A 13,449-nucleotide genomic window follows, 5' to 3' on the forward strand; every position below is an offset into this window, starting at 1 on the left:
GTGCTGAGAAAGGCCCTGTGCGTGGCTTTAGGCTCTGTTCAGTTCAGTTCAGTTGCTCAGTGATGTCCGACTCTGCGACCCCATGACTGACCTGCAATTCTGGATAATTTAACAGGTTTTTATTTTCCCTGGACCCCTCAAATTACATGGCAAAATACAAGTAAAAAGAGTAACATCTGAACAAGGTTTGTGGATTATATCTATATTGATAACACGGTTGTGACACTGGGTATGGTTTGCAAGATGCCATTGGGGAAAACTGGATAAAATGTAACGTGACCTATTATTTTTTACAGCTGCAGGTGAATTTATATAACTGTCTCAAAAAGCATCATTTATATATCACATATATCATGATATATATAATTAACCTCTCTGTTTTACGTTTTATACAGTATTTTATAACAGAGAAAATTACTAAGGCAGTAAAGGGGCCAAGACTAAGAAAATTTGGGATGCTCTAATTCACAGCACTCTGACACCAACAATGGTGAGACAAAATTAGTAATGTGTGTTGCAGGAGTTTAACTAGACTCTGTAACCAAGAGTTACACTACCTAGACTCTGTAACCAAAAAAAAAAACAAAAAACAAAAAAATATTGTAGAGTTAGGACACAGCTTTATAACAAGTTGCTGACTTAACTTGTGCATTGAAGCATTTAACCATTCCTTTGCCCAATTCACTTCTGCTTATTATTCAAATACATTGTATGAAACAAAAATCTTTCTGAAAAATCATTTGATAATATGTATTAAAAGCCTTAAGACTGGGCCATCTGACAGTAAACACTGGCATGCACATATGCAAAAAAAAAAGTGATAGTTATCAAAAATCATGTTTGTAGAATACTTAATATAAGAAAATGCTCAAGACATAATATTAGGTGTGAAAATATATTTCCTTATATTTTCACAAATTTCTACAATAAGCATAATCCACTTTTATACTCTTGGAGAGAATCATTTTTTTGCTAGTTTGTTTTGTTTTTAACTTTCCCATAAAGTAAACAAAATAGTTTTATTAACATAAACTCTCAAAGTGGACCTGTTCCCAGTGAACTGGTTTATAAAATTTGCTATGTCTCCAAGCTCAGTGGGATAGGAGTTTTAAAAACACACCAAGTTACTTTCATGTGTGATTTTCAACAGATCTCTGAATGTGGATACTGTAAGCTGTATTTTGCGTTCAGGGAATTTAAAAGTAACGTCCCCCAAGGTAACCCAGGTTGCTATTAATGAGAAAAATAAATATTCAAACTCAGGTCTGTCTGCCTCCAGGTCTCATAACTTTCCCTCCATATGACACGGTCAAGGAGTGACACAGCTATTCATGAAACAGTGAAGTTTCATGGCGGGTGACCTACCTTGAGTTGGGGCCCCCACCAGCAGCACTTGGGTCCGGGTCCCGTTCAGCATCACGTGGCCACTAGACAGGGAGGTACCCAGTTTCCCCATTGCCTGTGAAACGCAGTAAGTCACTACAGTACAGCTGAGAAACTTTCTCTGTGGTGTCCACTTCCCTGGGGAGGGACGGGGCCACCATACCTCGTCTCCAGAAATGGTAAACCAGCTTTGACAGTTTGGCGGGAAATAGCCGTCCACCCGTCCAGGGCTCTGTTTCTCATCGCGAGTGCGGAACAAGTGGCCCTGACTGGAAGCAAGCACACTGGGCTTAGGTCCTGGGACACAGGGTACCGCGCTGGGCAGGTGCTCAGGTCCAAGGAAAGATGACCCACATCTTCCCACTCACAGCGCCCCCCTCCACCCCATGCTGCTGGTCCTTGTCATCGGTGTGGCGGAGCTTTCAGAATGAACCCCAATATCAAGGCTCTCCGGGTTAAGAGGTTCACATTCTACTTCCCAACTGACAAAATGAGGGGTACCTCCTCTTATGGGCTGGATTGTGTCCCCCAAAATTCGTATGTTCAAATCCTAACCACCAGTACCTCAGAATGTGATAGCATTTGGAGACAGGGTCTTTAAAGAGATAATTAATTACGCTAAATGAGGTCATCGTGGTGGGGCCCCGATCCAATATGACTAGCATCCTCATAAGAAGAGGGAGACACACCAGGGATCAATGCACAGCACAGAAAAGAGGCTGCATGAGACGCAGGGAGAAGGTGGTTGTAAGTGACAGAGAGGCACCCTGGAAGATAGCAACCCGCTGACACCTTGATCTCAGATCTCTAACCTCCAAAACTGTGAGATCATCGATTCCTGCTGCTTAAGCCACCCAGACAACCCTAGCAAACTAATACAGCTCGCTCTCTCTCAAACTTCTAAAAAGGAACATTTGCAACTTGACCCAGAGTCTTTGCTTTTCCTTGAAGGGTAGGAATTTCAGAGCCACTTCCTGTGAACCCCACATTCAGTGGGCTCCCCAGGCTTCAGGCACCCAGCCCTTGTGTCACTGGTCCCTGCACCCCACATCAGGGCTCACCTACTGGTGTTCTTCCAGGTCGGGCTTCCAGCCAGGAGCAAAGTCCTGTTGTTGATACTGACACCGTGAAGGGAGTACCCCAACCAAGCAAAGTCCTCCTCGCCTCTCACCATCCAGTTGGCAGCCTCCACATTCAGCTTTTCTGCACAAGACAAGCAGTGCCTTCTACTTTACATGGAAAGACTGCAGGAATGGCAAGAGTGGCCCTTTGTGTAGGATAATGAGAAATGGGTTCATTGGGCTGTTTTGGCCACAACTCTTATGTCAGCGCCCCAGCATCAGAAATGGGACTCATGCTTCATACAAAAAAATACATTAAAATACATTTCTAGAGCTAGCCTCTGTGGAGTGAAGGGTGCTGTTTAAAAGGAGGACCTGTTGGGAATTTTCTTGGCAGTCCAGTGGTCAGGATGCTGTGTTCTCACTGCCAAGCATCTGGGTTCAATCCCTGGCTGAGGATTCCACAAACTGCGTGCACCCCACCCCCCAAAAAAAGGCCTGTTGGACAGCTGGAGCATCACTGGGATGCTTGAGTGTTTTCACTCTTCCATTGAGACACTATGAGGGTAACTACTGGCCACCCTCCTCCCCCAACTTTGGATCCAGGTCGACACACTGGATCCTTCTGTATAGTCAGTAAATCTGTCCACATCACTTGCTGGAACATCTGGAAGAGTAAGAATGTTAGAGAATTCAGGTGAAACCACACCCAACAAGGAAAATAGGACCAAAACCCCTATGCAAGAGAAGGCACCACAGACTAGAGCAGTGGGGGTCTCCACCCACCGCACCCCACCCCCCACCCCAGCAAGCACTACCTTGGTTACTGTAACTGGAGCCAGAGTAAAATGCAGCCACAATTCCCTTCTGTTTCCCTCCACCTGGAGCAAAAGGGGAGCCAATCACCAGGTCCGGTTCACTATCTGCATTCACATCTGCCGCCAGGAGGGTCCAGCCCAAGTTACAGTAGGTATCCTGAAGAGAAAACGGGAACCCAACCACCTTTAACTCAGCCTTGAGGCAATTAGGATGTGGTGAGCTCTCATTTTCTGTACCTGGTGAAGGTGGTCAACATACCTGGCAAGAGATGGTGACGTTGGGGGAAGAAGATAGTTGTCCTTGTTTGGACCCGAAGTAGACGTACACTGCACCCTAGACAAGCACAAACCACAGCACGATCGTGAGACTCGCGATCGTGAGACCTGGGAATCTTAAATAAGAGCAAGATAAAGATGACTGATGATGAAATAAATCACCAGCAGAACCCTGTAGGGTCAGGAGCTCGGTTACTGACTGAAGTCAGCGTCCAGTCCATTGCATCAGCCTCTTCCATCAGATTGTTAAGAGTCACCCCAAAGCAGAAACTGTCATTTTCATCACGGTCTCCCCCGCATCTTGCTCTGGGTCTGCCATCCATAATTGTTCAACATATTTGCAGAATGAGCTACTCAACTGCCCACGACCCTTTCAAAGCCCGGCTCAGTTTCTGGCTCTTCCACGAATCCCCACCACCCCAACCCAGCCCATTACTTCTCTCAACACCAGTGCACCTTATCAGTACCACTCACTTGCCCTGGGACACAGGCCGTGCTGTTACTGTGTGATGAACCTGTTCCCATCTTACAACTTGCCTCTCTCCATCCCTCCTCCTTCTAGAATCACTTCCTTTCCACGGTGAGCTGAGGACTGAGTACACAGTGATGGAGAAGACCAACCTCTACCCTCCCCGAAAGCTGGCCAAGGGGCAACTGTGATACTGCAGAGAGAGGAGCTACAAAGGGGCAGTGAGCACAGGACGACAGAGCCCCCTGAAGCAAGGTTTAGACCACACTCCCTCCAAGAAGTGATGCGCTACCCGCTACAGGGAAAAAAACATGGAAAAGGGGTTTTCCAGGTAGAAGGAACTGGATGAGCGTGGGTCCTAACACGAGGGCGCCCGATGGGTCTGGGTGACAAATTGTTCCCAAGACTCAAGAGTTGACGAGAGAGGGGAAGAGGTGAACCCGGCGGGAGAGGGTGATGAAGGGCCTCTGACTCCACAGCCACTCACGATGCTCGGCTACGGTGCGGACTGTGGGGAGGAGAGCCCTGTGGGCCAGGACCCAGGAGCACTGCTCTCAGGGAGAAAGAGAGGGAATGTGCTGGGTTCCGTGCCTGGGGGGGAAGGATCCAGGGACTCACTTCCCTGCCCCATGACAGGAAGCTGTGGATTAGCTGGAATTTCTGCCTCCCCTCACCATCTCTCAACATCCCCGGGGGAGGAAAGGAGGGAAGGAGAATGCAGGACTTGGCGGAATTGGGAAATCCCACCCGTGAAGCCAAACCGAGGCCAGGGAGGCAGGAGCAGGATCTGCCAGGTAACCTGAGGTCACAACAAGGATCTGAATGGAGGGCCGGGATCATCTCCCCACAAACACTGCCTGGCACCCCTTCTGCCTGCTTCTCTCTGGAGGCTCCATGGGCACCAGCCTCCACCCCCACTACCCCCACCCCCACCAGCCTCCTTACTGTGTAGGTGAGCTTCTCGGAGCCCACCGAGGGGGCTCCCACCGCCAGGTCAGGCACGCCGTCCACGTTAAAGTCCAGCACAGCCACAGCCGAGCCAAACCGACCTGAGGGCTGAGGAGACACCAGTTACTCCCCCTGGGCCGAGCCACTCCCTGGGGACCCCATCGAGCACCCAGGACTGAGGAACCAGACTGCAGCCCGCTCGTAACACATCCATGACCCTCCAGATGGCTAGCTCCCCCTAAGGATGTTTCTGGCACATCTGTCTGCCTCAAGGGGAAGATAAGGTGCTGGAGAGAGGAATGTAGGTCCAAAAGAGACACAGATGTAAAGAACAGACTGTTGGACTCTGTGGGAGAAGGCGAGGGTAGGATGATTTGAGAGAATAGCATTGAAACATGTATATTAACGTATATGAAATAGATCGCCAGTCCAGGTTCAAGGCATGAGGCAGGGTGCTCAGGGCTGGTGCACTGGGATGACCCTGAGAGATGATGGGGAACACATGTACACCCATGGCTGATTCATATGAACATATGGCAAAACCACCACAATATTGTAAAGTGATTAGCCTCCAATTAAAATTTTTTAAAAAAGAATGTAGGTCCTTAAAAGCTCTAGGTTTTCAGAAAATGGTCTTGTGTATCCTTATTAAGGACTAGACTCCTCTTGGAAAGTACCCAAGACAATTATCACTTAACAGCAGCTAATGTCTGTCTAATATTCAAGATGTTCTAGAGCTGTACTGACCAGTGCAATAGTCACTAGATAAATGTGGCTATAACATTTAAATTACTTAAGTCAATTTTTCAGTTTCACTGGCCACATTCAAATGTTCAGAAACCAAAACACTTAGTAGCTCCTATACTGAGCAGCACAGCTTTAAAGCATCTCCATCATTACCGAAGGGTCTATTGATTCTGCTGTAGACACTGTTCAAGCATTTTACATGGATTATTAGCTCCTAATTTCATGGTTTACAGATGGAAAACTCAGCCCATTCAGGTATCATTTTCTTCCAAGGTGGGTTTTATAGATCTTCCATCTCCTTCTGTCTGGAATCAGCCTAGACCTAAAGGTAACTCATGAGGTTCTCCTATCCTTTCACAACTTATCTAACAATGAAAAGTCTTGCACAAATGATGCTTGCTACATCACACACACACCCCAGAACCCACATCTCTTATTTGTTGGTTAATCTCAGATGTGCAATGGCATCTGAGAACACAGCCCCTTTCTACTGGGTCGGGGGAGGTGGGGTGGGTACTTGATAAACAAGAAAAGATTGCCTGGAGATACAAGCAAGCCGGGGCAGGTTGGAGACCCATAAGTAGGGGCCTCTGCCAACTGAAAACAGGTTCATTTCATCAACACCACCTCTACTAGCAAGCCCCCCTGCAGGGTAACTCATTCCAAGAAAAAGCATAGCATTCTAAAATAGGCAGATGCTTGATGGAATTACAGCTGAGCTATTTCAAGTTCTAAAAGATGATGCTATTAAAGTGCTGCACTCAATATGCCAGCAAATTTGGAAAACTCAGCGCAGGCCACAGGACTGGAAGAGGCCAGTTTTCATTCCAATCCCAAAGAAAGGCAATGCCAAAGAATGTTCAAACTACCACACAATTGCACTCATCTCACACACTAGCAAAGTAATGCTCAAATTCTCCAAGCAAAGCTTCAATAGTATATGAACTGTGAACTTCCAGATGTTCAAGCTGGGTTTAGCAAAGGCAGAGGAACCACAGATCAAATTGCCAACATCCATTGGATCATAGAAAAAGCAAGACAGTTCCAGAAAAACATTTACTTCTGCTTTATTGACTATGCCAAAGCCTTTGACTGTGTGGATCACAACAAACCGGAAAATTCTTAAAAAGATGGGAATACCAGACCACCTTACGTGCCTCCTGAGAAATCTGTATGCAGGTCAAAATGCAACAGTTAGAACTGGATATGTAAAAATGGACTGGTTCCAAATTGGGAAAGGAGTATGTCAAGGCTGTATATTGTTACCCTGCTTATTTAACTTACATGCAGAGTACATACATAATGCGAAATGCTGGGCTGGATGAAGCACAAGCTGGAATCAAGATTGCCAGGAGAAATATCAATAACCTCAGATATGCAGATGACACCACCCATATGGCAGAAAGCAAAGAACTAAAGAGCCTCTTGATGAAAGAGAAGAGTGAAAAAGTTGGCTTAAAACTCAACATTCAAACAACTAAGCTCATGGCATCTGGTCCCATCACTTTCTGCAAATAGATGGGGAAAAAGATGGAAACAATGACAGACTTTATTTTCTTGGGCTCCAAAATTACTGCAGATGGTGACTGCAGCCATGAAATTAAAAGACTCTTGCTCCTTGGAAGAAAAGCTACAACCAACCTAGACAGCATATTAATAAGCAGAGACATTGCTTTGCTGACAAAGGTCCATTTAGTCAAAGCTATGGTTTTTCCAGTAGTCATGTATGGATGTGAGAGCTGGACCATAAAGAAAGCTGAGTGCCAAAAAACTGATGCTTTTAACTGTGGTGTTGGGGAAGATGCTTGAAAGTTTCTTGGATTGCAAGGTGATCAAACCAGTCAATCCTAAAGGAAATCAACCCTGAATATTCATTGGAAGGACTGATGCTGAAATTGAAACTCCAATACTTTGGCCACCTGATGCAAAAAACAGACTCATTGGGGAAGGCCCTGATGCTGGGAAAGATTGAAGGCAGGAGGAGAAGGGGACAATAGAGGAAGAAATTTGTTGGATGGCATCACCAACTCAATGGACATGAGTTGGAGCAAGCTCCAGGAGTTGGTGATGGACAGGGAGGCCTGGTGTGCTGTAGTCCACTGGGTCGCAGAGTCGGATATGACTGAGCAACTGAACTGAATTTGAGATGTCTATCCTAATCTTCCATTTTATAGATAAGGACCAGAAAGGTTAACTTCAGACCAAGAATGATGGCTACAAGATTTCCATCTCTAGTGCACGCCGTAATGTGGCATCTTCCCCATTACTTAAGGACACTGGGAGACAAAGGCATGAAGTTACCTCCTTCCTCACCCTAAGGATCCTGGATGGGGTTTCCCATCCACAGGAAGCTGCTGCCTCTCTTACTCCTTGTCTACAGGAGCCTAAAGGATACACTGTTTATACACCGTGGTGTATAAACTTTACACCACAGTCTGACAGGGCAATGGCTTGGTGAAGAAGAAAGAAGTAACAGGAATAGGTTAATTTATTTTGGAACTTTTCCATGTGGTGTCAGAAGGGCCCAGAAAATGCTGTCCCTGTCCCTCTGGGACTGTGTGATCACGTACTCTGCCATCAACTTAGTAACACCTCTTGGACTCAGGGGCTCCTTCCGTCAGAGCTTAAAGCCAAAGTGAAGTCCCTCAGTCCTGTCCAACTCTTTGCAACCCCATGGACTGTAGCCTGCCAGGCTCTTCCATGCATGGGATTTTCCAAGCAAGAATACTGGAGTGGGTTGCTGTTTTCTTCTCCAGGGGATCCTCTCAAGCCAGGGATCGAACCTGGGTCTCCTACACTGCAGGCAGACTCTTTACCATCTGAGCCACCAGGGAAGACCTATCAGAGCTTAAACTAGATTATAAACCACTGGATTTCTCATTATTTAAACTATGTTCAGGAACACCATCTTATTTTTTCACAGCATTAACTCCACGATGAAAGGTTTAGTGGGGTGTCTGGGACAAGTAAAAGTCTGAGCCCCAGCTCCCCTGATGCTTGATATTTGGAGTTTGCCACCAAAGCCCCCACACTCATCTGTGGTGGGTAACAGGGCTCAATCAGCCCCTCCTTACTTATCCCTCACGTAAGGATGAATACCAATGACATCCAGGAGGAAAATCCTCCAGGTCTCTAGTGCTCCCAAGAGGAACTCGAGCTGCCTTCATATGGAACATCTGTACAGTTGCTGTGGGATTTTTCTGGTAATGAATAACCACTTAAAACAGAGGAATAAAATCCGACCAAAGTCTGGAGTTAATAGTAATTTACCAGAGTTGGTCTCTTCATTTGGACAAGAATGCCATAATTATGTAAGATGTTAACACAAGGGAAACTGGGTCAAGGGTGCATGGGAACTCTCTGGACTGTCTTTACAACTTCTCTGTGGATCTAAAATTCTTCCCAGAGGACGTCCCTGGTGGTCCAGTGGTTAAGAATCCACCTGCCAATACAGGAGACATGGGTTCAATTTCTGCTCCCAGAAGATTCCACATGCCGTGAAGCAACTAAGCCCGAGTGCTACGACTACTGAAGCTTGTGCCCCCTAGAGCCCGTGCTCTTCAACAAGAGATGCATGCATGTGTCTGACTTTTTGCAACCGCATGGATTATAGCCCATAAGACTCCTCTGTCTATGGAATTTTCCAGGCAAGAATACTGGAGTGGGTTGCCACTTCCTCCTTCAGGGGATCTTCCCAACCCAGGGATCAAGCCCACGTCTCCTGCAATGGCAGGCAGATTCTTTACCACTGAGCTGCCTGGGAAGCCCCACAATAAGAAGTCCACACACCTCAACTAGAGAGTAGACCCTGCTCACTGCAACTAGAGAAAGCCCATCCACAGCAATGAAGCTCCAGCACAGCCAAAAATAATTTTTTTTAATTTTTTAAATAAAATTCTTACAAGATAAAAAATATTTATATTAAAAAAAAACACCCTGTTGGGGGCCAGCGTGAGGAACTCCGCCCATGGCAAAGGTCGTGAGGAAGGAGGCTTGGCATACGCAAAGGCGTGATCAAGCCTCAGGAAACCCCCTGTTCCCGAGCATCTAACCCCAAAACCAGAGTCTGTTTTATGCTCTCACCTACGCCTTTGACTTTACGGGGGGCTCTCCCCCATAACCATTTCTCTCGGAGAAGGAGTAAACGTGCAGCTCCAAGGCAATAAAAATTCCTGGGCGTGACAAGAGTGTTTCAGCTTACGGACTCCTCTGAAGGTTATCTAGCCCACCTGTATAGGTTCATCTGGCCACATGTGATTGTTTACAGCCTCCCAATCTGAGAGGCACGAGATGTTTTAGACTTACTAAAGGCAAATTCTTTTGGGGAGTTAGAAATTATTAGTATAGTGGGTTGGTTAGGAATTATATTGGTGAAGGGTTTTTCATTTGTTGTGTCAATAATTGCTGCTAATTCCCTGCTCTGGGTGGGACAAGGATGTCTCAGGTCAAACCTCTCTGCTGACAGACTAGCTTGTGTGACAGGATTATCCATACTCCTGCCACATGATTGTTTACTACCTCTCAACCATAAATAGCACAGAGAGTTTTGGAGTATTTTGAGAGTCTTAATTAGCATAGGGCTTTTCTCATTGTTGAGTCAATGATTGCCGCCAGGCCTCCATATCCTTAGGCACCTGGGAATATATTAATCAATGTATTTGGAATATAGAAAAGGAAATATAGTAGTTTTTGATGTTAGCAATACTAGACTTTTTGAGTTAATGGATTTTCTCTTTTGTAATAGATCACTGTGCTTTGTTATAAATCACTGTGTCCTTGTTATGTAAAAATGTAACTTTATCACTATCTTAAGACTAAATAGATCTTAACGGGAGCATTGGTAAAAGGATTTTCATTTGTTGGGCTGATGTTTGCTGCTAAATCTCCATATTCCCTGCCTGTATAATGAATATAACTAACATATAGGAAATAAGTATTAACCTTTAAGCATATAGGAGAAATAAGTATTAACTTTTAAGATTAATCCTGTTAACCTTGGGTTAAATAAATTCCTTTCTTGAATGTAACTCACTACACCCTCACCCTATAGGAATGCAACTTTATCTGGAGGGTGGTGCCTGGTTTAAGAAAAAACACCCTTGGAAGAAATAAGGTTTTTGGTTATCAGAAAGAAAGGATCATAGAATGTCTGCAGGTCTCACTCATGGCCAGAAGATGATGTAATATCCCTAAGACCCCCTATGTATTCATCCCTATGTGTAACAAAAGGTATATAAGCAAACCCAAAAATAAAGAAATCGGATCAGTTTCCAGAAAGACTGATTCCACCATGTCGCTTCTTTCTTGCTCCCGTTTCTCTGGCTGAATTCAGGCTCTTTTCTCCACTAATTCTCCTACTACACTATCCGTTTCTAATCTCTCTCTATATCTGTAATTAAATATGTATTTTTCCAAAGAAGCTGACGCCCACCTTTAAATTCCCTGGATCCACCTGGCAACACCCCAACAAAACAAAACAAGGTTTTGTATTATCATATTATCAAGACATCACATCCTGATTGGTTATTCAAAGGCACTCAATAGTATGGGTGTTTCGGAAGGTGTGGGGCAAACCACTAAAAGATAAAGAGACAATGAGATTATGCTTTTCAAAATAAATGTCACTCCACAGATGCAGGCCCCTGGCTGTTTGTTACTATCATCATTTTCGCCATTGGACATTTATCCTGGAGAGTGTCCCGGGAAAGGCAGGCAGTGACTTATCAACTTTGAAAGGGAAAATGTGAGATGCAGCCTCACCTGGAAACCCTCCAGGATCCCGTGGGCCTCCTTGTCCAGGTCCAGGTCGACAGGGGGCAAGCCCAGGTCATTGCCATAGATGAGGTACACACGCCCCACGTGAATGCGGCCTGGGTGGCTGTAGCCAGGGGCGCCCACCACCAGGTCACCGTATCCATCCTGGTTGAGATCAGCCGAAGTCATCGCCCTGTAAGAAGAAGACGGAACCCACTGCAGTGTCTACTGAGAGCTCTGGGCAGAACTGTCTCTTGTTCCACTCTAGATTTTAGAATTTAACTTCCTCTCGTTGGTTTTTCCATCTAAAAATATTCAGAGGTTATATTCACCTCTGAGGTTATATTGTTTGTGGGATTCAGTCTTGTTCTCCGGAGGGAAAAAACAAAACTGAAATTAAACAAATCAAGGCCTCTGAGCATTTCTGGACCACAGAACCTGAACACACAAAAAGCACCCTCACAAAGCTTCTTGTTCTACATGCAAAACCCAGAGCAGACAAAGCACAATTCCGGGCTCCACCTGAGAACAGAGAGGAAATCCTCCTTGAGCCAATGCTACAGATTGTTTTACAATTGGCTCGATTCATCTCAGTTTGTCACCTGATCAAAGACAAGCCTGTGGTAAGTAGACCATTTTATTTCTACCATAGCTACACAGAGTGCCTTATATTGGAAAAAATTAGAGACTTAGTGGATGTTTCTAAGTAAGAGTCTATGACCTGCGGGTTAAAGAGAGGGATAAACTGAGTCAATTGTTCAAATGTCTCATTTGGGGCTGGAATGACCAAGTCATTTATTTATTTTGGCTCTGATGGCCACAGAAAGAGTAAATAGCAGGGACTGCGCTGGTGATTCAGTGTTTAGGACTCCACCTGCCAATGCAGGGGACATGAGTTCGATCCCTGGTCCCAGAAGATTCCATATGCCGCAGGGCAACTAAGCCAGTGCGCCACAAATACTAAGCCTGCGTGCTGCAAGTACTGAAGCTCCCATGCCTAGAGCCCCTGCTCTGCAACAAGAGAAGCACCGTAATGAGAAGCCCGCACACCACAACAAAGAGCAGCCCCCACTTGCCGCAACTAGAGAAAGCCTATGAAGACCTAGCACAGGCAAAAATAATTTAAAAAAAAAAGAAGAAGAAGAAGAAACAGCAGAACAGAGGAAAAACAGAAGAGCAGTTTCTAATGGGTATGACACCTGGTGGATGGGGTCAGACACACACCATGGAGACACTGCTGGTCTGTATTCCCAAGGTGGGACCCTGGCCAGTAATGGCCCCCACGAAGGAGCTCTGTGCTGCACCCCTCTCCATGTGGCAAGGAGCCCAGCAGAAGGCCCTCATTTAGATTTTCAGGAAGGCGGCCAAGAAGAGCCATTCATTATTCACAAATGAACAGCCAGTAAAAACAGCACTCACCCCCCATTCTTTGTGCTGGAGCTGAGTACATTAGCAGCCTGAACAGGAAGAGCTGTTGATTTATTGTTCCAAGGAAATTGCAATGTTATTTGTATTTTAAAAGTGTGATTTTTAAAAAGACATTTTATAAAAACCTCCCCAAAAAATAGTCACTTTTACATCCTTGGGCTATTTGATTGTGAAACAGAATCCCCCTAAAACAAAGCTCCCTTATCAAGTTTATGATTAATCTCTCTATCCAAACCTTTATTCCCTTTCTTGTGCCCTCTGACCTCAGTCCTGTGCTGCTGCTGCTGCTGCTGCTGCTGCTAAGTCGCTTCAGTTGTGTCCGACTCTGTGCGACCCCATAGACAGCAGCCCACCAGGCTCCCCCATCCCTGGGATTCTCTAGGCAAGAACACTGGAGTGGGTTGCCATTTCCTACTCCAATGCATGAAAGTGAAAAGTGAAAGTGAAGTCACTCAGTCGTGTCCAACTCTTAGCGACCCCATGGACTGCAGCCTACCAGGCTCTCCTGTCCATGGGATTTTCCAGGCAAGAGGACTGGAGTGGGTTGCCATTGCCTCCTGTGCTA

At 45.6% G+C, this 13,449-nt stretch overlaps 1 protein-coding gene across 1 annotated transcript in view; it reads right to left on the reverse strand.

Moving 5' to 3' along the window:
* The window catches only part of GPLD1 (glycosylphosphatidylinositol specific phospholipase D1), a 57,076-nt gene that overhangs the window by 10,341 nt on the left and 33,286 nt on the right, over positions 1-13,449 (reverse strand). The window contains exons 14-20 of the mRNA XM_040249925.1: positions 11,463-11,649; positions 4,953-5,063; positions 3,522-3,596; positions 3,263-3,419; positions 2,445-2,586; positions 1,547-1,652; positions 1,366-1,459 (exon numbers count right to left, since the gene is read on the reverse strand). Coding sequence (XP_040105859.1) covers positions 1,366-1,459; positions 1,547-1,652; positions 2,445-2,586; positions 3,263-3,419; positions 3,522-3,596; positions 4,953-5,063; positions 11,463-11,649 — 872 coding nt within the window. The remainder of the gene's footprint in view (positions 1-1,365; positions 1,460-1,546; positions 1,653-2,444; positions 2,587-3,262; positions 3,420-3,521; positions 3,597-4,952; positions 5,064-11,462; positions 11,650-13,449) is intronic.

The sequence above is a fragment of the Oryx dammah genome, unplaced genomic scaffold, assembly GCF_014754425.2.
Source record: "Oryx dammah isolate SB20612 unplaced genomic scaffold, SCBI_Odam_1.1 HiC_scaffold_11, whole genome shotgun sequence".
Taxonomy (NCBI): Eukaryota; Metazoa; Chordata; class Mammalia; order Artiodactyla; family Bovidae; genus Oryx; species Oryx dammah.